At 43.2% G+C, this 26,436-nt stretch overlaps 1 protein-coding gene across 2 annotated transcripts in view; it reads right to left on the minus strand.

Annotated features, from left to right (window-relative positions):
• Positions 1-989: 989 nt before the first annotated feature.
• Positions 990-26,436, minus strand: part of LOC106960197 (kalirin-like) — a 78,810-nt gene continuing 53,363 nt past the window's right edge. Inside the window, exons 9-30 of one of the 2 annotated variants that reach the window (XM_015053170.1) lie at positions 24,884-25,006; positions 24,597-24,788; positions 23,599-23,730; positions 22,143-22,241; positions 21,938-22,069; positions 16,037-16,159; positions 13,410-13,601; positions 13,131-13,300; positions 11,503-11,677; positions 10,561-10,813; positions 9,955-10,121; positions 7,509-7,628; positions 5,700-5,768; positions 5,434-5,583; positions 5,141-5,290; positions 3,870-3,984; positions 3,631-3,746; positions 2,382-2,504; positions 2,034-2,216; positions 1,829-1,950; positions 1,292-1,358; positions 990-1,200 (exon numbers count right to left, since the gene is read on the minus strand). In XM_015053170.1, coding sequence (XP_014908656.1) covers positions 1,087-1,200; positions 1,292-1,358; positions 1,829-1,950; positions 2,034-2,216; positions 2,382-2,504; positions 3,631-3,746; positions 3,870-3,984; positions 5,141-5,290; positions 5,434-5,583; positions 5,700-5,768; positions 7,509-7,628; positions 9,955-10,121; positions 10,561-10,813; positions 11,503-11,677; positions 13,131-13,300; positions 13,410-13,601; positions 16,037-16,159; positions 21,938-22,069; positions 22,143-22,241; positions 23,599-23,730; positions 24,597-24,788; positions 24,884-25,006 — 3,087 coding nt within the window. In that variant the 3' untranslated portion in view covers positions 990-1,086. The remainder of the gene's footprint in view (positions 1,201-1,291; positions 1,359-1,828; positions 1,951-2,033; positions 2,217-2,381; positions 2,505-3,630; positions 3,747-3,869; positions 3,985-5,140; positions 5,291-5,433; positions 5,584-5,699; positions 5,769-7,508; positions 7,629-9,954; positions 10,122-10,560; positions 10,814-11,502; positions 11,678-13,130; positions 13,301-13,409; positions 13,602-16,036; positions 16,160-21,937; positions 22,070-22,142; positions 22,242-23,598; positions 23,731-24,596; positions 24,789-24,883; positions 25,007-26,436) is intronic. The other variant, XM_015053171.1, reaches the window with a different exon arrangement.

Raw genomic sequence — 26,436 nt, forward strand, 5'->3', positions numbered from 1 at the left:
ATCCTCCGCTGCCGCGGCCTCACCAGGTGGGCTCCCCACCCGCTCAGCAGCAGCGGGCTGCTGCTTCGTTGTACTCGACGGGGCCAACCCGGCCCTGTCGGGACACATTTTTACAATGTGCCCCTCCTGACCGCAGCCAAAACACTTCATGTTAGAGGATGTAGCAAACAAGATGTAATCAAAGTCATCCACTCTAACATGAAACCGAAGGTTGAGTTCTTCATCCCTCCGATTTAATATCATAAACAGTTGTCTCCTATGGGAGACAACATGTTTCAGTAATGGTGATTTACACCCAGAAGGTACTTTTTTCACCGCTGACACCACCTTCCCGTGCCGAGACAACTCTTTGATCAAGAACTCATCGCTTATGAACGGAGGTACGTTCGATAAAGTTACCTTAGTTGAAGGCAATGTCAGCGGTGTTACCTGTAGGAACAAGCCGTTCACTGAGACGCCTACCTCCACCAACTGTCGAGCCTGCTCCTCTTTTTCCACAAACAAGACGACAGCTCCACTCATGCGAGCTGCCGACTTGATGGACCCATGTCCAATCACCTCTCCCACCGCCAAACAAACTTCCTCCACGCTGCACGGAGAACCAGCGCCCACCTTGACACCGTTCTTCCGTGTCAGCGTGGAGAAAGACCCACCACCAGACACCATGGCGTCGTCAGACGCCGGCCAGCCAGGCACGCCTGACGGCCACACCCGAACCCAACCAAAAACCTGTAAAACGTGACAAAACTAACACAAAAGTACAACTAAACAGTTAACACAATCACCCAGTGAAAAAACAGTAAGAAAAAAGCTAAAGATATAGAAATACAATCACTCGCTCTCTCGCTCTTCTTCCGCTCTCCACTCACCCTCCTCTCACACGAAGAAGAAGAAGAAGAAGAAGAAGAAGAAGAAGAAGAAGATACCCATGAAGTTTTGAGAGCAGAAAAGGAAGGGAACGGAAAACGTTTTATCTCAAAAAACCCTCCAAAGCCTGAAGCTCTTGGTGAGTTATGTGCTATCAGAGAGAAAACGTTGATTCTGAAGTCCCATGTGTAGCAGCTCTGCACAGATGCTGCCCAGGCCTTACTTGTTGTGGAAGTCGTAGATCTCCTGCATGTTGCCAAAAATAATCTGCTCCTTGTTGACGATGCCTGGAGGAATCTCCTCTTCACCGCTGGTCATCTCCCTCAGATAGGTCTGTCACACACACACACACACATACAGGTGAGGCGGCAGGGTGATGGCAACAGGTAAGCACCAAGAAGGAAAAACTAACACTTCTCCTCACTTCTAGACACTCCTGGAGATCCCTGACGTAGGCCTTCTCCGTCTGCAGCAGCTCCGCCATGATGAACCTGAGGCAGAGACCGGCTCAGCATCCCGCCAACAACAGATGCAGCACCAGAGTACAAACATTTAATACAGTCCCTCGCAAAAGTATTCACACCCTGAACTTTTTTTTTTTTTTACATTCCCCCACTTTGCAACCAGTTTTCCATGTGTTGCATTGTGACTTTATGTAATAGATCAACACAACGCAGAAGGATTGTTTGGCCAGAAAAGAGGAGAAACAGACTCCTTCAGTTATTCATTTTACTTATCTGTAAACTACTTTTAGAAAACATATCATTTATCTTTTATTGCAATCTCCAAAGTAGAGTAAAATTTGTAGCTGTGACGTGGCAGAATGTGAGAAATGTTAAAGGGAATGAAAACTTTTCAAGGCGCCGGGACTGAATCGACTCACGGTAAGACAGGAAGCGGGTCGACTTCGTCTGTTTATCTGCGAATGAACAGGTGATCAAAAGCAGAGAACTGAACTCACTCTTTCTTCCTGGCCGACTTTCTCTTCTCCTCGTCGACCTCGTGGTTTGGATCGCGGAGTTTGACCTCGGGGTCAGCGGTCAAACTCGCAGGCATGATGTCCAGCTCCAGGTCCTTGTTGTCCTGCACGCGGAAACGTTTTCTCACCACTCGAAGCCATTTCCAATCGTTCCCTGCGAAACGTGAGCAGCCGTCTGATCGCTCACCTCGGAGCTGATGCCCAGGCTCCTCTCCAGGCTCTCCTGGTATTTGGCCATGCGGAGGGAGAAGTCTCGGTACCTGCGGTCCACCGTGCTGACCCAGCGCTTCAGCTCCGACACGTGGGCGTGGCCTTTCTCCACCAGGTTGTCCGCCAGCTGGATCAGAAGCTTCACCTTTTCCTTGGTTTGCTGAGGGTTGAAGGGACACACTCACACTCACATGTTTATTTGGGACCAGAAACGTCTCAAACCACACGTCATGAACTCAGAACCAGAATCGGCTCACATGTTTCGAATGCTTTGTGAAAGGGAAGACTTCTTGTGTTTTCCCTTCCTGTGAAGTGCACCGTTTACCTTAGCAGAAAGTCTGAAGTGATGGTAGTCGTTGAGCAGCTGCTGGGTTTCCTCACTGCTGTCCCCAGGTGATGTGTGTGTAGCGAGGTAAAGATCTCCTGTCTCTTGGATCCAGTCCAGAGCCTGGGAGCAAAAAAGACAAGCACAGCATGAAAAGCCTGAACTAAATCGGCATTTTTTAATGTTTTTTCACAGTGCAGACATGACCAGGCGACTGCACAGCAACAGAGCACAGTGGCTGATTTTTACACTTTTGCTCAGGTAGATAATTTCAGCTTCACATGCAAGATCACCGATCTCCAAAAATTAAGCAAATCTGGCTGATTTATTGGCGCACACGTATAATTGACTTTTAATAAAATCCCAAGCGGCATCCCTATTGGTGCCTCAGATAATACGCTTTAAATGAATGTAACAGCCGAATTTATAATTCACTCCTTTCATTTCTCCTATTATTCCAGGGAGAACTTATTCAAACCTTTTTCATTCCCTGGGGTACAAATATGACCCGACACAGAAGAACAATGTTTTTAATCACTGGCTGCTGATTTAAAACTCCGTTAATGAGCAACAGTGTCTCTATGCGTCAGTGGCAACCATGCGTTCCTGTGTCGTAACGTGACGTTTCTCTGTCCTACCAGCCCGAATGGAAAGGTGGGTTTTAACTGTGACTGTGTGTGTTGGTCGGATTGAGCTGTTTGGCAGGCAAAACTAATTATGAACATGAAGAAAGGCTCCTCAGGCCCACTGTTAGGCATGGTGGAGGATCTGTCATGCTGTGAGCCAGTTTCTCTTCCATAGACCCCCGGAGTCGGAACAGAGTGATCTGGCATCACGAGTTATTTGCAGTACGACCATCTACTAGTAGAATGCTATTTGTCATCACCGGGTGTTTCAGCAGGACAGTTTTTTCTAAACAGGACAAACCAACTCAGAAATGATCCACCGGACCTTCTTTCATTGCGGTCCCTGTCCACATACCTTAATTCTAGAAAAGTTGAAGTGAAGGGAGCATGAGAAAAAAGCCAAGACTTTGACTGTCCCCAGAGAGCAATGATCAAACATCTCTCTCTTTCTGCAAGCTCAGATACAGAACTAATAGTTGTTTTCCTGTAAGCCCAGGAGATACAAACTGTGAGCAGTGGGGGAACCCAGAGTCGGGCCAGAATTCTTCCACAGCATGGGGTATTTTCCTAACTCAATGAATAACTTTTTTATATTTTTAGAACCCAAATGCCGACGCTCTGACCTGTTTGGCGCTGCGTTCAAACACCAGGTACTGCTGACACTGGTCCAGCCTTCGTTTCTTCAACGTCCAGAAGTGCAGAACCCGGTTTTCCCTCTGCAGCAGCTCGTTCAGAATGGCTGCACACAAAAACACGCTGACCATGACAAATCGCCACACTTTTTAAGTCTTACCTGAAAGAAGAGAGGTGTCTTCTGCCGCTCCGCCAGCAGAGGGCCCTGTGGCACCACAGCAGAGCTCACCTTTGACCTGCTGCTCAGGTCCTCTGGCATGGCCTGCTGCGCCAGGTGTGCTCACATTGTTTCTGTGGATGTATTTGAGGAAGACCTCAGCATTCCTCCGAGCCAGCGTGCACGCCTGAAACACACCAGTAAATATCCACAGGATTCGTTCTGCACCAGAACCTCTGAAGGAGGAACTCGGGGATACACACTTGAAACCGGGAAATTAGATACACTAAATAAAAAAAAAACTTGCTTGCACATTTTATTCTCACTGTCTGAAGTTAAATCAGATCAAATGTTTCTTGTTTTAGCTCAGTTAGGACGACCAAAATTGTTTATATTTGCTAAATTAAAAAAAAAAAAAAAAAAAAAGAAATTTTTGTAACTTTCCTTGAATCCAGAAGTTTACATCTACTTGGTCAGTTATCAGTGACAATTGTCTTTTAAAATGTTTGGACTAGTGTCAGACCTTCTTTTCCTTCCACAAACCTTCTGATGGTAGTTTGCTGGAGTTCTGGTCCATTCCTCCTGAGAGAACTGGTGGAACTGGGTCAGTTTGTACGCCGCCTCTGTCACACACGCCTTTTCAAATCCACCCACAATTTCTTCAGTCAGCTTCCTCACAATCCTAGTTTTGTTCTCAGGTCGAGCTGCACTTTTTGGACCAAAAGATGTTCATCTCTGGCATACAGAACCCGTCTCCTTCCTGAGCGGCGTGATGATTGGACGTTACCATCATGTCTATATTTGTGTATGATTGTGTTAACACATGAATATGGCACCTTCTAGCATCAGTAAACCAAACTTTGCAACTGCACGATTCTCTTCCTGACATCTTGGCTGATTTTTTTTTTTTTTTCTGACCTTCCCATCATGTCAAACAAAAAAAGGAGTGGGTTTCAGATGTGGCCTTAAAGTACACCTATAGGTGTGAGTCCATTTAAATCAGATGTGTCATTTAACAAGTCAGAAGTTTGTGGAAGGAACTCCAAAATGTTTGACCCAAATCATATAGTTTAAAAGACGGTTATCTCTGATACTGACCACATGAATTTGAAGAATGTTTCTATAAAATATCCCTACTTTTTCTTTTTTTTTTTGGAATTTAGCAAACAGAAATATTTTTTGTCATTCTAACTAACAAGGGGGGGAAAAAAACAAGGAAACTTTGGTCTGATTTAACTCCAGACAGTCAGAGAAAAACGTGTGCGTTTCTTTTTATTCTGTGTATGTAAATATCTGGTCTGAACTGTGTCTGCGGGAGCTGAGCAGGCTGATGTGTTCTTCACCTTCAGGAAGGCTTCCTTCTGCTCCAGGTGTTTGCTGATCAGGGGTAGCAGGTGCTCACTCTCTACTGAACTCCCAAGTTTTTCATGGCTGCCACACCAGTCTTCGTCCCGCCGGTACTCCTGCTCGAGGCTCTCCAGCACACTGCACACCTGCGGGGATACAGAGTAGCAGTTTGAAACAGCACCGAAAGAACACACACACACACACACACACACACACACACACACACACACACACACACACACAAACACACGCGCGTGCTGTTGTGAGTGTGTGAGGGTCTGCAGCTCGCCTGCTCTGCTGTTTTGTAGAAGGCCACGGAGGCGTTGACCAGCTTCAGGCGGTCCTCCATCTTCAGCATCAGCTGCTGCCAGTGGACAGCCACCTTCTCGGCACAGCTTCGGATCGCCTCGGGATCATAGTGACCCGCCTGCAGCATCATCTGGGATGAAAGGTGGGGTGGGGGGGGGGGATCCTTTGGAACTCGTCACTTAAAATTATGCAGCACGTATTAAAGATGGCACCACTTCCTCACACTCTTCCTAATAATGGACCAACCTCAGCCTTCTGCTGCACCTGCAGCGCACTCTGATGAGTCTTTTGGAGGGAAGTGGCGTGAAAGAGAGACTGCAGGAGAGAAGATCTGCTGTCAGTGAGTTTGCAATGCACCTTCATACACATCATCATAAGCATTTTAATCACATAATAATTATGGTCTACATCAAACATCATGGACTGAGAACAAAACCTCTAAATATTTTTTCCATTGCTGTTGAAGGATTCTCCAGGACTAAAAAACTAATTCCATGTTTTCATAGAGATGGTGGCGAGTTTAAGAACATTCCAAATAACATGAAAAGCAGTTTGCTTTGTTTCATTTTATAAACTTTTAATTACTGGAGAACGTGCGGGATGTTACTGTTAACACGCGTTTCGGTTCAGCCCAGGGCTGAGCTCTGTGTTATGATTCTCCTGCACTGTCCTCAGCCTGTTAATGTCATCAGATTCAGCCGATCAACAGATTTCTGTCAGATAACAGACACTGGAGGACGAAGCCATGCCTCTAGTGTTAGTTGCAGGTTTATTACACCCACTAGTGATTGGTCCTGGGGTCAGGGGGAGTTACATCAGTGGGTTGTATTCAACCACCTAGTCTGCCTACTTTTCCTTTTCCTTTGGGCTGATTGGCTAAAGGAACGGAGGTAAGGATGACCGTAGAAGTTAGTGCCAAGGCAGCTTCCATTATGAGTATTAAAGTATGTGTTCTTTGAACTATTAAAACAGGCAGCTTTAAGTGAGTTTAAAAGGCTCTCAAGTATTCATGGGTTTTAGCTGTTTGGGTGGCTGTGGAGTCCACTGTAAACATTGAGTAAAAGAACGATGCGACTGCTTCTAATCTGTTTTTGAATTTTTTTCAGATGTGTTGTCATTTGTGCTCTTTTCCTTCATCTACTTCATGTTGTCAGAAAGGTTCTACTGAGATCATTTCTTGACTCTTAAGGTCTGGCAATAATTTGGCTTTGGTGTGGCTATGGAAATTGAACACAGCTTTCCAAACACTGCGGTTAATCTCAGCTCATTCATGATTTCTGTAAAGAAAGGACAATCTCTTACTTCCCATATAACATGGTTAGTTTGGATAACCAAAATTTGAAACGTGCATCTTGTTTTACACAAGTTATCTTTGTGTGAAGTTAGAATATTTCACATCAGTGTTTGTTGATCTGAATCACTGGCGTGTAAAAAAAACTTAAGAACAAACATTTTTTACAATCACAGAAATATACTGCATCTGTGTGTGTGTGTGTGTGTGTGTGTGTGTGTGTGTGTGTGTGTGTGTGTGTGTGAAAGACCAAAGGACTGTTATCTCTCTGACTGCTTACAGACACACATCTTGGTTCTTCAACACACAATGGGTTGGATATGAATGATCCGTGTGTGCACGTGTGTGTGTGAGAGAGCCTGAGTATCGGTTATTCCTCAAGATCAATGCGGAATTAAATAATTATTGAGGCAAGCCTGGTTCAAACATAGATCACAAAGTGTGTGTGTGTGTGTATGGTTGTTTTCCTATATCTACTGCAAAGGGGACAGGATGACTGATCCTGCACTAAGAGGCGACATTCCCTCTGGGAGTGTGAGCTAGTTACTGGTTAAGGTTCAGATCAGATGTTAAGTCAGGAAATGAAAGAAGAAGAGAATAAAGAATCTATTGTGATTGGGAAGGTTCCCCACAAACAGAGCAATCAGGGATGTGTGTGCCTCATCTGCTACTATTCAGTCCAATACACATTGAAATAATTACTGCCCAAGGAGAATGGACCCGCTTTGAGCAACTGTAATTAGGATCTGTGTGCGTGTGTGTACCTCTATAGCCATCTGGAACTGTTCATGCTCCCTCTGCAGCTGTTCGGCTTCAGACAGAGAGCTGGCGTTCACCATGCTGGCATTCAACATGGACTCACCGTTACGGATCCAACCCAGTACCTGCGGGGCCGCGAAGACACAGCGACAGGAATTTTACATTGCGTTACGACATGTTACAGTACGTTACGGCATGTTACACTACGCTGCATCAAGTTGCAGCGCGTTAATCAATCCACCAATCAAATTTTATTCAGCAACAAGGCGTGATTTCAAATGGTGGCTGATTTGCAGGGTTTTGCTGAGTTGCAGTCATCTGAATGAGCTCGTGTTGAAGCAGGGGACCATCGGAAACATGCAGGCCGATGTGCTTTGAGGACCAGGGTTGGGAAACACTGTGTTACAGTATGTTACAGCGTTGGACATTGCCTAAAGTACACAAAGCTCTTTGCTGAAGATAAAGTCCTGATCTGTCTCTGTCTCCTGCTCCATCCTGTTATGACTCATTAGCAAGTCACCTTTTTTTGGTCATAGCAAATGAGAAGAGTTATTATAGACTGTATAGACTGGATGTGGAGTTAAAAGGCAATCACAGAAACAAGGTGACAGCTCTGGACAGAGCTGAACAGCCGATGAGCAGACATGTTCTCTCGTTATGAAGCATACACACACGTTTCAATCCACCTGGGAGAAAATGTTTGACATGACGTTGAAATACTTACTTTCCACCCTCTTGTGGCCAATGTGAGTATAACACAAACACCTGATTTAGTAAAGCAGAGGCTGAGTGTGTGATCCAGTGCAGTCTCCTACAGTGATTGCAGTCGTTTTGCTCTTATTTTTTATATATTTTTTGTTATATGTCTTTTTCTCAGCAGAAGCCAAATATATATATATTTTTTTTTTTCCCATTACCAGAGAACTCTGAAGCCCGGCCTGACAAAACGTTCATCAAGCCTTTAATAACAGCATCTAACTGGAGGAACCAGGTCATCATGACGTCTCCAATCAAAAAGTGATGCTACAGAATATATGAAAATGCTCTGTACTATCTTGCTATTAGTATTACTTGTTATTCGCCCGTCTCTATGCTGTTGAAATACCACCAGATAGCCTGGGCTGCTTAGCCGGCGTGGGCCCCACCAGGACAAAGCAGTCCTTCAGGAGAACCTGTGTGGTGGGGATGTCAGCCCGACTGCACATTGTCATGCCGGAAAGCCCAACCAGGTTCCATCTTCAATGCCGTCACTGACGGAAGGAGGTTTTGGTCCTTAATCCATTCGACCAAAACTGCCCTTCTTTGACTTGTTCTCTTTCAAAGAACAAATCGTGAAGATCTCCAAAAGATAAACATGCTTCTTTCTGAACAGAAAGCAAAACAACATGTGGTTTACTGAACGTCAGATCTCTCTCCTCAACGACTTTGCTGGTTAATGACTTGATCTGTGGTAATCAGATTGATTTATTCTGTCCCACAGAAAGCTGGCTGCAGCAGAGGTATGTTACAGTACATGACAAAAAGTATATATATTCATATACGTACGTGAATCATCTGTTTAAATGTTCTTTAGTTGTCTTTAAGATCTGTATTTAAAAAATAAAAATATGAATTGTAAATAGAGTTGAATCATCAGACACGTTTTAATGAAGGAGAGGATGAAGTCCACGTCTGCGACGTCTCCCACCTGCTTCTTGTTACTATTTATTTTTTGGAAGAGCAAAACAATTCCCTGCCGGTTTTCAGTAGATTGTATTGGTTTTAACACAACCGTTTTAACTATGAGAATACAAAGCTAATTCCCTGGCTGTTGATTTGCATAAATGATCCATAATCTCTCATGTAAATGTGGCTGAACTCGGTTAGTGCAGAGAGACTCCAACTCGCTTTAATAAGTCTGTTTTTTATGTTCAATGCAGGATTGCAGGGAGGTTATGTGAGGACACTGAGGCGTCTGTATCTGTGTGTTCATCAGGAGCCACGCTGGACCTCTGCTACTGTACGGTTGATGTGTTGGAACTTTGCAGCAAATCCGTGAAGGGTTTCACAGAACAGATCAGAGGAAGGCAGCACAGATGAGCATTATTAGCTTGTTGCCTTAAAGCTCATCTATTATTCAGCTGCTTCCATCTGCAGCAGCAGTGAGCTTCCTGTCTGCACACAGCGTGTTCCCATCTGCACATGAAACATCTTAGCTGTTCTGGGAGGAAGGTGAGGGGGGTGTTGTTCTTGTCATTTTTCCAACACGAACGCGCCTGAGATTTTCAGCTAATAGCAAAATCCATCCCGTCTCTCTCCACTGGAGCGCTGCTTTATTTCCTTTTTAGGATTTTCTTTTCTTGTCTCCTCTGGCTCGGGATCGGAGCAAAACCCAGATATTGTAAACACAGATCTCCAAAAATGTCAGCAGCTGGTACGCACCAGCTGAAGGGAGAAAATAAAGGTGTTCACCTGTTTAACCTCAGCCTGTAGGTGGCGTAGCTGCAGGGTGTGCTCCAGCCGCGTGTGTGTATGCTGTGTGCTGATGTCGACTTCCTGCTGCTTCTCGTGGAGGAACTCCAGCAGCTCCTGGACCTGAGAGGCCAGGTCCATGTCCTTCTCTCCTGTCAACTCAATCCCTGAACAAAACACACAAATTCAGAGGTGACTGATGATGGCGGCAGCAGGAGATCTGATCGAACGTGTTGTTTCTACAGCTAGAAGACAAAGGCAGAATATAGCAACTGAAATCTGTTTGTAGCTCAGCTGCAGTTTGCCAAGTTGGCTCTGACTAAACCAGGTGACCTCAAAGTGGATTCCTGCAGACCAAACTAAAATAAAGTAATATTTTGTAAGCTGCAGCACAGTTTCTGGAAAAGACCAATCGCAGCCTATCAGCATAGGCTGTGTAATGGTGGAGGTGTGATGACTGGAACTTGTTTCGCAGCTTCTGGACCTGCAGCCTCACTGTGAACTCTTACGGATGTAAGCAACTGTCCAACTGGCTGCAAACCTAAATCAACCACAGAAACTTCACGATTGTGTGGATTTCGTTGAGAAAGCACGTCCATGCTTTACCTGACGCTTGGACCTCCATGATGTACTGGTGGAGGTCCTGACCCTGCTGCATCACCTCGTAGGTCATGTTGTTCATGGCAGTCTTCCTCTCTGCGTGCCGTTTCAGCCGCTGCTCTGCCAGGCTTATGTCCTCTGCACCGCCTGAGGAGGAGCTGCTGCTGCCGCTGCTGCTGCTGCTGCTGCCACCCGAACGGTTGGTGTCGCTCAGCTGACGGGACAGATCCTCGTTCCAGGCGTCCAACTCTGCTGTCACCTAAACGGACGGTCAGTCAGTCAGCCCAGATGAAATGGGGACGCACTGATCCACTTTTTTTCCTTACGATACCAATACAAATATCAGATGTTTAGTAAAGGCCAGAAATGATCCGATACAAAAAAAAAGACTGAATTACACATTTATTTGCTAACTCTGCACAAGGACAGTGCACTGAAATACACCAATAGCTTCACAGGGTTGGTCAAATGTGTCAAACCAACAACTTTAATTTGTTCAGTCAGTGCAATTAGGAGTGTAACAGCCAATTTAAAGTAAATAATAACTAACAAAACAGAATCAGTTGACTATCTTGGTCAAATGTAAGAAATAAACTGGAACAAATCTTCTTTCAAATGGTTCACAAAGTGCAATCGGGAATTCTAAATATACTGTAAAATAAATAAATAAAGCATGGCATCATTCAACATGCAAGGAAGAGATGTGCCCTTATTGTCACTGATACCCAATCTAGAATTGGGTTCAGTTTCGGGACCGAAACAGACATTAATATTGGATTGGCGAATCTCTAAGCTAAACCAAATGAATGAAGAATGAATGACTGTAGGGAAAAAAGAAAACCTTCATCTGACTCAAGAACTCAGTTGATGTTCACATATGAACAGATGAGTTGTGCTGGTGGCTCACTAAAGCGAGGCTGTGAGATGGACATGCTCTTGTTCCTTCACCTCTAGCGTGTACTGCTCAAAGATGCGCAGCTGCAGAAAAATGTCCAGCTTGATTTTGCGCTCGTGGAACAGCTCCTCCATCTGGCCCTGGGCCTCGTCCAGCTGCTGCAGCACCCCCTGGATGTGCGCGATGGAACTGCAGTGTGGCGTCTTGCTGGTCGACATGGCCGCATCTCTACGGAAACGGGGGCAGAAGAAACGCGAGGAGCCGTGAACAAAGCTGCTCAAAGAGCTTCTTGTTTCGGAATCTTATCTCAGAGAAGCTCACAGCATATGAAAAAAACTGTTTTCTTGTCACGCCACAACCTTTTCCTGGGTCTTTTATGTCACAGACAATAAAAAGTGATTGATTATCCTGAAGTGGAAGGACAACGATGCGTGGCTTTCAGTTTTTTTTTAACCGAATAAAAATCTGGATAGAGTGAAGCATTTTTCTTTTCCCTCCCTTTACCCGAACATAAAATCCAGTAAACCCATAAGTGTGTCAGTAAAACTCAGCATGAATCCAGCTGTTCCGTAAAAGTCGCAGGGGTTTGTTAGAGAACATTAACATCACAGCAGACATTTCAGGGATGGAGATGCGGAGAGGTTTAAAGCAGATTGGTTCTACAGCAGCGTCCCAATCCTTGAAGATCTCCCAGAGTTCTGATCAATCCATCATCTGGAGATTAACCAGCTGGAAACTGACCCACACCACCAGGAACAGAACAATACCATCTACCTGAACTGAACTTCATGCTTGTAAAAATTGCTAAAACACATGCTGCGATTTTTCCAAGAAAACTTCAATTTCCGTTATCTATTTTTGTATTACTGTATGTTTAGATTAAGCATAAGAATGAAGACAAAAGGCGTGTCAATATTCCCACAAATAAGAGTACAACTAATAACAGCAATGACAGCATCAATATCATCAATAGAAATGATGATATTGATGCTAACAATGCTATGTGACAACAACATAATATACCGAGGCAGTTTCTCGTATTTAGTGTGAACCATTTCCTCATACAGAAGATTGAATTGTTCAATCAGATCATCAATAAAAACAGTAATTTGTTTTATGTTTTCTTCAAAAAAATCTTGCAAAAATAAAAAATAAAAAATGAAGAAAGTGAACAAAATAATGTGTCACAGTAGCACAAGCATCTGAGATTTTCTTCCTCAGGTTTTCTGCTTCAAGCAAACCTGATCTGCTCAAAGAGAATTTGTTGGGTTTTCTCTCCAAAATGAGTTTGTGGTGAATTTATATAAGAGGATTTTTTTTTTTCAGGAATGGGATAACTGGAATAAGAATCAAAAGACTGAACAACCTGGAAACATGTTTAGTGACGCAAGGAAAGTCTACTGATAATTTCACTCTGTCTGTTTTTTTTTTTTTTTTTACTTTATGATTTTAGTTCTTTTTTTTTTTTTTTTTTTTTTTTTTGAGAAACAAAAACCAAGACAAAAACCATTATGTTCCACTGGGGTCTTGTTAACATAACCCTACCTGACACAAATGATATATCTGACTTTTTAATGGCATACTAAGTAACAGTGTCATGACCACAGCTCAGTGGTGCGTCCGCTATCATACGGAGTTGTCCTGCAGTCGCCACCGCTCCTCTCAGACTGCAGCGTGTTACCTGAGCTGCTGCATCAGTTCCTCTCCCTCTTTGATCACGTTGAGCGTGGCCTCCAGCGTGGCCGTCTGCTGCTGCTGAAACTGCTGAATCAGAGCCTGAACCGAGTCCACCGAGTCGCAGCTCACGTCTTCCAGCAGCTGCTTCTGCAGCTCCTCCATCCACGACCACAGCTGCACCCAGGCATGCACGCGCAAAGCACACCGTCAGTTCACACTCAAAACCACCGCCTGACAGAAAACTATATGGCACCATCAGCTGAGGTCAAAGGTCATGGCCCACCTCCTTGGTGTGTGTGTGGAAGGAGACAGACATGTCGAGCAGCAGCTTCCTGTGCTCCACCCGCCGAACAAAGTCCTGGATCCGCACCTCCAGGTGTCGGGCGGCCTTGTAGATTTCCTCTGGGTCGCATTCTCCCGTCTGTGCCAGCTGCTCGGCCGCCTCCAGCAGCTTGTCTGCATTGGTGTACGTGTTCTGAAGGATGGAGAAAGGACCGCCGTCATCATCATCATCATCCTCATCATCAGGTACCAAACAATATTTATTTGCAACACTGTGACCGTCATCTTAGAGAAAACCTTCTCCTGCCTGACAGGGGCGATCGGTTTGTGTGTGTACATGAAGCAGTATGAGCTAAGTTCTGAAGTAAGGAATTATGGCCTGCCGGGTAGTTGCTGTGTCCCATTTATGTCCGTCTCTCACACTGATCCAACAGGATGCACTGCAGCGTCAGAACTTTTTTTATCCGTGGCAGATTTGGGGTTTTGACAGTTTAAATGACTGCCTGCTAATTTAATTCTCTCACCAGCTGATGGAGTCACACACTTGAATATATAAACGGAGAATAGCGACAAGCTACCCGTGCTGGTGCTCTCTGATCTATACCAGATTAGTTTGTAAAACAGCTCTGTCGAGGGATGGGTGACAGAGGAAAACACACAATGTCTCCCAGTCAGATTCAATTTCTGCAAGGCAGCAGCATCAACATTTCACTTTCAATAAGCCCTTAAATAAAGGAACATAATCTGGTCTGAACTCTCTGCAGTAATCGGCAGGAAAAGTGGATCAGTATCCGTCTCGTCTGGTAGGTGAGGGAGGACCTGAGATTTACCTCAGGAAATGTTCCACGGCTCAGACGTTGGGGGTATTTTACCCTGAGCTGAGGAGGAAGTAAAATGGAGGCAAGGAAGGAAACAGTCTCTTCACATCTGTCACAGTGGATATTTCAAATGCTAGGTGGATTATTCAGAAGAAAATTATAACCCACAAGTGAATTTTTTGATCTGAACCACAACTGGTTAAACGATGGCGAGGGTCAGAGACATGATGGAGCAGAAATATCCTGTAGCTCCAATAAAAACATAAAAAATAAAAACTTTTTTTTAGGCTATGAGGAATAAAGTCTTTAAAAAGATACAAAAATCATGAGGAAATTTATTTAAATCACATAGTAAAGTATTTGGGGAATTTTTAATTTAACCTTCATCTATTCAGGTGAGTTGATTGAGAGTCAGTTCTCATTTAAAAATAAAGAGCTACATAATGAAAACAGGCATCAGCACATAGTGTGTGTGTGTGTGTGTGTGTGTGTGTGTGTGTGTGTGTGTGTGTGTGTGTGTGTGTGTGTGTGTGTGCGCGAGTGTGTGTGTTTAAGCTGCGCAGAGAAGCAGATGTCTGAGGGTTCTGCTCTCTTCAGTGCTGAAGAAACTCGTAACACTTTATTCACATTAAAACCTTCAACATGTTTCTTTGGTTCAGACCTCGGGTCCTTGGCTCCTACATGAAGGACTGGGGAAGGAAAATTAAGAACATCTTTGGGACAACCTCATGACCATTTATGGTCATGTACATCTAGCCCTGTGTGTTTCCTGCTACCAGGCACATGAACTTCTAATATTCAGATTTAATTAGGGAAGATTACAAACAGACTGCAGTCAAAAATATATATATATTTTTAAATCAGCATGTTCATGAAGTTTATTGATATTTTGACTACACAGAAAGAATGATGGCCCGCACACAAATAGATTTCAAACAGATAGAAATCATATGGATTTCTTCTATCTGTGGTTCAAGTTAAAACTGAGTAAAGACAAAATTTAGTTTTCTGTCCAGAAAATCCAGATCAGTGTTTCCCAATGTGAAAAAGTAATCGCAGCTTGTTAAATCATGAACTGTGGATAGTCACATTGTTGGACAGCTGAGTTCAATTACATTAAACCACAACCAGGAATGAACACAGCCTGACCCGGAAAAATCAAGATATCACTTAAACAGAACCTGCTTGTCAGCCTGAAGTAGGCTAAAAGATTTACCAATCTGAAAACTTTCTTTAAGAATAATTCAGTAATAAAACTTCCTTTAAGCATTAGTGATAATGGGCAACAAGTATTTCTAGGACTTCAATCAAGACTCTTTTTTTTTTTTAGCTATTGAGAGGTAGATCTGCTGATGGTCTTTGGGTCATTGTTCTGTCGCGTTATACCACTCAACTGAAGGAGGGACATTCTCCATGGATAGCGAGTAACTCCGGATGTCTTTCTTTTCCAGACACTTTGTGTAGTCAGGCTCTAAGTATGTGATTTCTTGATTCTCCAGGTTATCAGGTCTGGATTTGACTGCTGAAATCCACTTAGTGTGAGAATTGCATGGTTAAACACCGCTAATTCATGATTCAGCAAAGGGCAACTATTTTTTTCACTTTGGTCAGATTGGTTTGGCTATCTTTGTTTTCGTTCATGAACAAAATCCTCATCGAGGGACTACTTTTTCCATTTAATAGTCAATTTTTGTCCGACACTAAAAACTGTCTGACAATCTGAAACACACAAGAAAAAAAAAAAAAAATCAAGATACCTGCAGGGATAGTCCACTACAAGCTCACTAAACAACATAAGAGACAAGCTCACCTGGGCTACGTCTTCAAAGTCATCGTGTCTTTTCTGCAGGGCTCGGGCTCGATGGAGGGATTTCCCAACCCCCGTGTGTTTGCTGAGGAAAGCTTCCCCGTGGTTTTCTATCCAGTCCAAAACCTGCACAATACAGAACACACACTTTTATTTAGATCATTTCCCAACACAAAGCCACCAGGAACCCCAGATGTAAAGAGATGCACACGTCCCAGACAGCTTAACCCTTGTGCAATCTTAACATCCTGTTTACTCCCCTTGTCTTATGGGTCAAAAATGACCCGCCCCAACAGAGCCCCAGAGTGGAGCAGTTTAAATGGATTTTAAATCCAAAATGTATTTTGCATGATGGAAACCATTTGTTATTCTTCAGTTCAACTCAATTGAATTCATTTTTATCGAGTATTTTTTGCTACACAAAAAGACAATTATCCGTGAACAGTATTACCACAAACCAGCAGTCATAACTGTTTTCTTTTACACAGTAGACGTTTAGTATTACAGTTATCGAAATGTGAAGTAATTACTTCTGATTTAAATGTACTGGACGAGAAAAAAAAATGTCAAAAATCTATTATTCTGTATTATAAAAATACTTATCTAATAAAACAACTAAACAACAAAATGTTGCTTGATTTTGTGACTAATTTTTAACATCTTACGTTTATGATCTCTGTACTCTTTCAAATTTCCATCATCTCTTTTTTTTTACATTTCCTTTAGGGGGCGCTGTAGTCAATCATCTGCCTTTGAGTCACTCTATCCCTATTTCAATCTATTCCATCACATCTCCTGAGTTTGGAAGCTTTTCCACGGAGTTAACAGGAATTTAGAGGGAATTCTTTGGATTTTATTTATACAGAAAAAAAAGCCTTTGATTTGAAATATTGAAGGTTGTAATTTAACAGCAATGTTAGTTGGGAAATAAATGTCTTTATCATAATCTTAAATAAAAGACCCACGTTTCATTCAAGTCCACTTCACTTTGTCGTTGTGTCTGTTGGTTTCTACAGATGTAGCAGGGAAATCACGCTGACAGCTAAAGGAGGAGCTCCGAAGGACAAAGTGACCACCAGGAAGACAAAAGATATGCCAAAAAAAGGTATCAGGAGCAAACTATTCCAAAACAAGCTGACATAACCAGGAAGATAGACAACATAACACCAGTTTTAAAATCCTTCACTGGTTCCCTGTAGCTCACAGGACAGACTTTAAAATATTGTTAGTTTATAAATCACTGAACGGCTCAGCACCACAACACATTAAAGATCTGCTGTTGTTGTACCAGCCTTCCAGACCCCTCAGGTTCTGCTCTGCATCCCCAGAACCAGAACCAAACGAGGAGAAGCTCCATTCAGCTTCTATGCACCACAAATCTGGAACAAACTTCCAGAAAACAGTAAAACAGCTGAAACACTGAGTGCCTTTAAATCTCAACTAAAAACCCTCCTGGTTAGAGTCGTATTTGAAACGTAATCAATTTAATGACGGCACTTGACTTAATGTGATGTTTTGATTGTTGATTCTACATGACTTTGTGTTTTTGTGTTATGATGTAAAGCACTTTGAAATGCCCTGCTGCTGAAATGTGCTACACAAATAAAACTTGACTGATTGATTGATTGATTCTTAGGGTTTGACTGATGAAGCTGAACTCAGCTCAGTGTGTTAATCGTAACACACACACACACACACACACACACACACCCACACACACACAGCTAATTGTGTGCTGAATGAGACTTTTATAGAAGAAACATTTGTATTCATTTATGAAAGTGACAGGGTTTTTTTTTAAATCTTATTTAAAGGTGTCATGACCGTCTTCCCTTTCACTCTTACAGCTGTCAAACGTCCCCACTGAGTCCCGCCTCCGTCCAGTCCCTCTGCCTGAACTCTCCCTGGTTCTCATGTGCATTGGATGATCAGCTGACCGTACGATCTCCCTCTCCACAGGGCCGCATCTCTGATCCGTTCTGGGCCAACGAAGAGGCGGAGTGACACGGAGAGCTCAGTGTGAGGTAGGAGGCCAGCTGACTGCAGCTGGACTCTAAGAAACAACATTACACGTTCCGTCTCAGTTTCACTCTGCTCCTCTCCAGGGTCACATTTATCCTGCACTGCTGCAACTCAGGCTGAAACAACTTTGTTTCACTGATTTATATATTCCAATGGCATGAAGTTTCTTTCTCACTTCTTAACTTGTCTGACTTTCTGTGCACGTCTCTCCTTGCGTCCATCTCCCTGGGGTCCGGCAGGAAGTGAAGCGTGACATGTAGAACGGGCAAATGCTCTGCTGACAGCTCTGCTCTCCGTTTCAGCCAGTGGCTTTGTCTTTAACAGCCACTCTCTGAGGTCTCATAATAATGTCACCAAGGTGCCAAAATCAGAACACTCCTCTCTAAATTTGTAGTTTGGAGCCGAGTGGCCCAATTCTGGCTCCTCACTCAACAAACACTACAGAATGAACAAATATTGTGGAATGAAGATGACAGCAGCGGCGGCGTTAACATGTGGTGTTTCTAGCCTGCAGATCACACTGGACACACACCGCTAAGACTAAAATCTGCAGTTTGCGCTGACAAAAACTCACATAATAAAGAATAAATGTATAAATAAATAAATGCCCAATAAGTAGGCATATGATTAATTAGCTTCTTTATTTAATCACCTGTGCAATAGTGACCCCATTTAGTTATTCCGTTAGTTCATCCTACTGGGATTTGGCAAGTTTTTCATGGAAGCTGTCCATCATCTCATTTCCTCCACTGAACCCACAAAAGCATTTTTCCAACAAGTGCCAGACATGAGAAAGCTTTTTAAAGGCAGATTTATTACAACAAAGACATAATAAAGCTAACACAAACTTTCTTACCTTTTGTTCCGAGTTTAGAAATACTGCTGAACTGACTCTTCTGAATGAATCTTTAGATTCATTCATTCTATGCACTATTTGACCAAATAGTGCATAGAGTGGGAACAGGCAGAAGTTGATTTACCAGTGAAGTAAATCAACTTCATAACTTTTTCACTGAGAATCCAGGCAAGAGGATCTGTGAATACTGAAAACTGTCATCTTCCTAAAATAATGGCCGACGTTCACAACTTCTTTCTTGCCAAAAGTGATTGAGGTAAAGAAAAAAAATGTCATTTTTGACAAATTATTTTTTTTTTTTATTATTTTGATAATTATTTTAGGAAGGTGATAAAATATTGGTTGATGCATGTGCCTCTGATACTGGGGCTGCTGTTAGAAGCGCTTTCAGACAAACGCAGTGGTCAAAGTGTGAACTACACCTGGACGTGGCCGTCTGCAGGGGGTCGACCATGTGATAGTCAGTAAATAATTTCAACCATGAGCTATGTCCTCTATAACATTTCAGAAGCATTTCAGATACAGGCAGCTGATGAGTAATGCTACTATTAAAATGTCATATTTTAAATTTCGATATCGTTGTAGGAAAATTGACAAATGTGAATTAATTTTGATTACAAAACTTGGAATAACATGATCACATTAGACTGCAAGAAATAATAATAAATATTGGCGAATAAATAATTATTTTCATAAGTACACACCATTATACTATCATAAGACCTGGGATAAAAGGTTCTAATACATAATAGTAAAATAATCCAGTTGTATTGGAAACATTGCAGCACAGACACCAATGGTTGTTCAAGAACATATTTAGAAATTCAACTAGCAGTGAATTCATATGTGTTTGAAACACTAATGATTCAAAAACAATGGTTTTTAAATAACATTTTGACTCAATTTCAAAGTTTTGTTGTGTTTTTGAATTAAAGGATGTTAAGTTGACAGGAAATGTATGTATACCAGAAGACGCTGTTAGTGGTTTGCTATTTAAACCCACAACTATAGTCTCATAAGCAATAAATAAAAAAATGTATATATAATTAAAATAAATATCAATTATTTGCACTTCTGTTGAATCCAAATGAAGTCAGCAGCTCCTTAGCCTGACGAGCGTCTGGTGAGGGAATTTAACATGCTACTGGTGACCAGGCAGGATCAGACAACGCTGAGTCTGAAAAGAGTTGATCTTCACATGAAACATTTTTACTGGAATCAACATCAAAATTTGAAAATAACCTGGTGTCCTGCTGCTCCGCCCTCTGCTCGCGTCTCCTACTGAACACACCAAACTGTTTCACATCACTTCATACGAAGAACCTCTGCAGACACATTCCAGCACTACCAGGAACACCTGATTGTACGTGGTTCTTATTACTTCATATTCGCATTCACATCCCTCGCTCTCGTCCACTCCAGCTAATCACAGCCACTCCACTCTAAATACAGCTGTGATGTTGAATCTGGAGCTCCTGAATATCCACAGAGGCTTCAGGAATGTGGCCGGACGCCTCTCCGAGCCTCTCGCTCTGTGTCTGTGTGGGATGATCAGCAGTAGCAGCGCAGCAGACGGCATTTTATCTCAGGAGTCTCCACATTAAACCGGGAGCAGACGGAAGGAGAGGACAGCAGGGATGAATGGACCCACCGTGCTGATGCTCATCTGTTTTGCACTGCACACGCTGCCAACATCGACACTCCACCACATGCTTACACACAGCGCGACATGATCCAAGTGGGTCAGCACAAGGTCCAGCTCAGAAGAGTGAAACCACAGGCGAGAGCTTTTCGGCTCTCTCCCATCCCAAACAGCCAGCTGACTGGCCCGGTCAACAATTACAGCGGTGTTCAAAATAATAGCCGCCCAACATCTCTGAACCAAATCAATAATTGTAACTGGGGGAGATTATATTTCCACATAGCCAATTATTAGCAGTAGGTGTAGTAAAGCAATAGCAAACCCAACAGTCATGACATGAATTCTGCTGATTCTGTGTAATTGACCCATAAATAAATGAGGTGTGTTCCAAATAAAAACAGCAGTCAGACAGTCAAACAGGTGAAAAAGACAGCAGATGTTGTTCAGATTGGTTGGAGTGCATTCCTGGGAAAGTTGGAGTTAAATGGTTCAGTCCAAGTACTGTTCAGGACAGCAGCAATCTTTGGGTCAAAGGCTGACTGCAGAGGAGAGCAGACACAAGGAAATCCAGAAAATGAGTGGCTGAGCAGAGAAAATGAAGACAAACCAAAACCACAAAGACATGGCAGTAAAAGGAAAACTACCATTGTAGTGGGTCAGTGAATAGCAAAAAGTCCAAAACTGAGGCAATGATTAGCTGCAAGGTGATCAAGGAAGGTCAACACCACAGCAATGTGACAACTAGAAGCTGAGTTTTTCATCGTGCTGAGGTTTTCAACTCAAAACCTCAGCACGATGGAAGACAATAACATGGGCTAAAGAGATAAGAGTTCACCAAAGTTGATTTTCTGCCCTAAAGGGAACCGATGAAAGCAAGATTGATCTATTTGGGTCTGAGATCTGCAGTTTTTCCATCAAACACTGAAATCAAGCCACAGTGCACTGTGAAGGTCATGTTGCTTTTTTTTTTACCTAAGAGGAAATTCTCTGATCTTAGTTCCAGACCAGTAGGAGCTAACATGAAGCTACCAGCTTCACCCGCTACAAAACCTGGGAGGTGTCATCTAACATGTTCATGTTTCTGAGGCAGAACCATGAGCTACAGAGGAACTGTGATGTTGTCCAGTAGTCCTGGACTAGAATGCAGTGGGCAGAACCCACTTTGACCGCATGCAACACAAAAGTGAAACAGTTTCCAGAAACTAGGACTTGCGCCACTAAATACGAGTCCAGTGGTTGATCTTGCACAAATGTACGAGTTTACATAGTAAAGATTGGAGTTTGGACTGAAAAATCCATACCTATAACTTTCCTTCACTGCGTCGAGTTAAAAGCACATTCACATTGTCCTTTATGTTGGACTGAGAGCTTTGCGAGTGTATACCTGCTGCACATCTTGCTGGAACACGCACAGCTGCAGCCGCTGGTGCAGTCGGACCTTTCGATGTTGCCAAATGTTCTCCAGACGCCGCTGATGGTGAAGGACCTCATGCACCACGTCCAGGATGCAGTGGACCTGAGAGGTTACCCCATCTGGTTTAGATCACATGTAAATACGCTCAAAGGTTATCTGCTACTGATCCACTGACCGCTTTGGAGTAATTAGCCGTCGCTGTGAGGGAGTCGGAGTTGCCTGGACTCAGAGGTCTCTGCAGCACGTCCAGCAGAGCTTTCCCATCCTGACTCACCTGGACATGGAAACAGATGTGTTCTGCAGACATGACACCGCTCACACACAGAAAGGAAAAGCACTGAACTGTAATGTTTTAGGGGAGGGAGGACGTCTTGCTGCATGCCAAATATCTCTCCTTAATATGAAATTTATCTCACAAAAGTGCACCTGATCGATGTTTGGTTGTGACTTTGGTGACGTAGACCTAAGCTTCGGATAGTGTGTGTGTGTGTGTGTGTGTGTGTGTGTGTGTGTGTGTGTGTGTGTGTTAAACTGGATCTGCTGTTTGTAACTGAAGCTCTTGTTACAGAGTAAGACAGGAAGAAGTGTTTGGTTTGCCCTTTAGTGGTTGGCAGACATGATTTGGTCACATCACTTTTAGAGAAGTCTCTGCACTTCAACATGTGCTCAGAAAATAGAAATGGACCAGATCTGAACAAGTAGGAAGCATTATGTGGCGAGGTGTTCACTGCTAACAACGCTAAAGCTCCACAGCTTGATCTCTGAAGGCTATATAAAGGACAATTACGCCATTTTTTAAGTAACCTTGGACGGCATTTGATCCTGATGTCATCAAAATAGAAAATACTAAACACTGATCAAACCTGGATTGTCTCATGTTTTTGCTGAACCAGGAGAAGTAGCTAAAGTAAAGTTGTGTTTACAGTATTTATACATATTATATCCGTTAAAAGTCGTGTGTAGCTTCCTTCATTTATCTTGTTAAGAAGAGACACCAAGTCCAGACATGGAACCGTTTTTATGCGACTCCTACAACCAACAATGCGGCAGAAGTCTGCCAAGCCGAACTGCCTGAGTCTGAAGCTGTGAATTTGATGTCTGTTTATATATATTTATATATTTATATTTATATACACAGACTTATCTTTTTATAGATAAGCATAAACTGAGCAACAGCTTGTCTAAAGATAAAAACAGCAGACGCCAGCTAAGAACAGGGAAGAGTGGGAGTGCTCCAGAACTAAATTTAGTGGAGTGTTTTCAGACAGCTTTAAGGGTCAGTGCAGTGGCTGAGCATCGCTGCCCTGTTATCACAGCCAATCACAGTCTGCAACACTGACAGCACAGAGGAATATTACTGCTCTCCATCACCTACAGACCTGGTGTTCACATGGAAAAATAATGGCACCTTTACAGTATGCTGAGAAAGTCATTTCCAGTGTGTTTTATTAGAGAAAGTGGTGCTTTTGGCATCTGGTAGCTTGCAGTTCCTGAGCAGCAGCTGGACGTTAAAGTGTGTTTCTATACACGCATTATGATAAAGACATTAAAGAAAACACACGTCTATGAGCAACGACTCCGTCTGTTGCTCATAAGCAGCTTGAAGGGTCTTGGTTGTGTGATGGTCTTACCTCGGTGTAAGCCTGGGTCACCTGCTCATACAGGCTCTGGTGCCGATGGATGGCGATCTCCAGCTCCTGCATCTCCGAGGGCAACCCACCCTCACTGCACACTTTACACCAGGTCTCCACCTCGGACAGGAACTGCGGAACCGGATTAAAGCCTTAAATTGTGCAACGTATGTGTGTTTGTTGAGCTACTGTATGCCATATTTAAAGGGGAGCGCATACTGGTCTACTCAGGATCTAATTGGTTGGAATTCAAAAAGAATAGTTGTGCCAAGGGATTTTTCTCTTACTATCTGCACCCCTCACAACAGGGATTAAGCACAACCCACATAAGGAGGAATTAGTCCTCAGCGCAGCCGTCGCAGGTTCGATTCCCAGTCCGATGACATTTGCCACATGTTTTTCCCCCTTCTCTCATTACCCACTTTTCTGTCTGACTACTCTCAAATAAATGCCACTAGAGCCAACAAAACCTTAAAAAAAGCAATGGAACATCCTGTATCTAATGACAAGAGTATTCAAAACATTCTATTTAATAATTCTTTTGGTTTTGAGTTGTGATGTCTTCCTGTGAGTCTGTGTTCTAACTGCTGTCCTCTCACTCATCCGATGTCTCACCTCTTTTATCTCCTATTCGCCCAAACATACACTAGAATAAAATGTCAAGAGCCCAGCAGGAATCAAACAGTCCCATCAGTTGCCATGTCAACCTTCCAGGAATCAGCAGGGAACCTGTTTCATCTATTAAATATAATCAAGCAGTAAAAAGAAAAATGTCCCACTTTCATGTAACATTCTGGACACGTGTCTGCAGCAAAGAGCCTTGGTGATCGCAGAGTTAGATATTAGCAGCTTGTTTGTGAAAGAAACAGGTTCAGCTCCGATGTGGAGCCATTACATCAGTTTAAGAGGCTTTCTACGTTTTCCACAAACACATGAGCAAATGAGCTGCTTTTCTTTGCCAGACGACAATAATCACTCGCTCGGTTCTGATATCTCACCTGCTCAGCCTTCTGATGAAAGACGGAGGACATGGCGAGGATGGTGGAGCGTTCGTCAAGCGCAGCAGCAAAACTTTTCCAGTCCTGATCCAGCTGACTGGAGATCTGCTTGATCTGCGTGGAGGCGTAGTGGCCGGCCTCAGCCAGCCGGCTCGCCACTGACATGATTCTGTTGATGTTTACGTAGGCATTCTGGGAAGGACATTTTTAAACAATTCTATGTCATCTTCACACATTCGGGGTCAAATTTTAGGAGGAAAAAAGTGAAGCTTGTGATGATGTCCTACCATGGAGTTCATGGCAAAGTGGTTGTGCTGCGTCTGCAGCTCCACAGCGTACTGGTAACTGCGACCGATCTCTGTGTGGCTCTGCAGAAACACCTCCTTGTTGTGGCTGATCCAGTCGAACATCTGCACAGACACACAAACCCACACGCACATGTTTGTGTTGCTATCTTTGTGGGGACTTTCCATTGACTTCCATTCATTTCTACAGCCTAAACCTTACCTTTACCCTTTTCCTAACCCTAACCAAAACTCAATTCATACCTTAGCCCTAAATCTGACCCCTGACCCAAAAACAGGGTTTCCCCTTGTGGGGACCAGGCTCCGGTCCCCACAAGGAGCAATTGGTCCCCACAACGTAGTATATGTCAGGAAAATCGCCCCCACAAGGCATTACAAACAAACGCACACACACACTATATTAGTGCACTTCCAACAGATGTGAATGGAGTCTAAACGCCTGGAAGGAAAGAAGAAAACACTGTAAAAACCACAGAGAAGAAGTGGAGAAACAATGGGAAAACACTGGGGAAGGAATGGAAAAGCTCTGGGGTAGAACTAGAGACATAGTTAGACAGAGATGGAAAAACCTGGAGAAAAACTCTGGAAGACATGGAACTCTGATGTTGCTCGTTTTATGTGACTGTTTTATGTTCAAATTACTACTTTAATTTAAGTTTTCATGCCGAACATAAGCGGGTTTCATTGCTTTTACATAGCAAGATATGTTGAAACAACTCAAGCTAAGCGAGTTAATCGAACGTAATCCTGTCACTTTAAATCTAATAGGTATTTATGCAAATGAATATTGTCCCTAGTTGCCTTCCATATGGGACTGCACATCTGCTGAGCTCGTCATGCAAACCACTGCTCAGTCCAACACTCTTAACAAAGGCTGTAAATGGCATCAGCGAACAGCATGGGGGAGCTTTGTTGTGGTCACCATGAGGGGCAGGGACAGAAAGGACAGGAGCTTCTTACAGAGACAGAAACCAGTTTGAAGGCATCACATACAGCTATGATGTGAAGTCAATTTTGTTTTGAGTTATTTTTTTTATTTATGCAGCATTTTAATAACAACTGGAGGTAACGTAATTACTTGATTGTGTGATAAAATGGCACTACTTAGTAGATCCTACTGTGGTGGCCTTTGTTTACTTTAATAGGAAAGGAGATTGTGAGAGAGGAGGAAGTCAAAGGTCAAGGGGCTCGAACCGCAACAAGAACTGAGATCTCCATACGTCGGTTGCACGTTTTACCCCAGCACGATGCGGGCGCTCCCATAATACTCTCCCTTTAAGGAAAACATTGGGAAGACACTAATGAAGCATTAAGGAAGCACAAGGGAAACGCAGGAAACTACTACAAAAGCCCCAGGAAAGCACTGAGGAAACACTGAAAAATCTCCTGGGAAACTCAGGGGAAAACAAAGAAGATGAAGAATTACTAGGGAAACAGTGAGGAAGCATTAAGATAACATTAAGGAAACACTTGGGAAACACTGAGGAAGCATGTAGGAAACATTAAGGAAACACTGACGAAACATTAAGGACACA

Source organism: Poecilia latipinna, unplaced genomic scaffold, assembly GCF_001443285.1.
Source record: "Poecilia latipinna isolate Pla-1442-1.1 unplaced genomic scaffold, P_latipinna-1.0 Scaffold1165, whole genome shotgun sequence".
Classification (NCBI taxonomy): domain Eukaryota; kingdom Metazoa; phylum Chordata; class Actinopteri; order Cyprinodontiformes; family Poeciliidae; genus Poecilia; species Poecilia latipinna.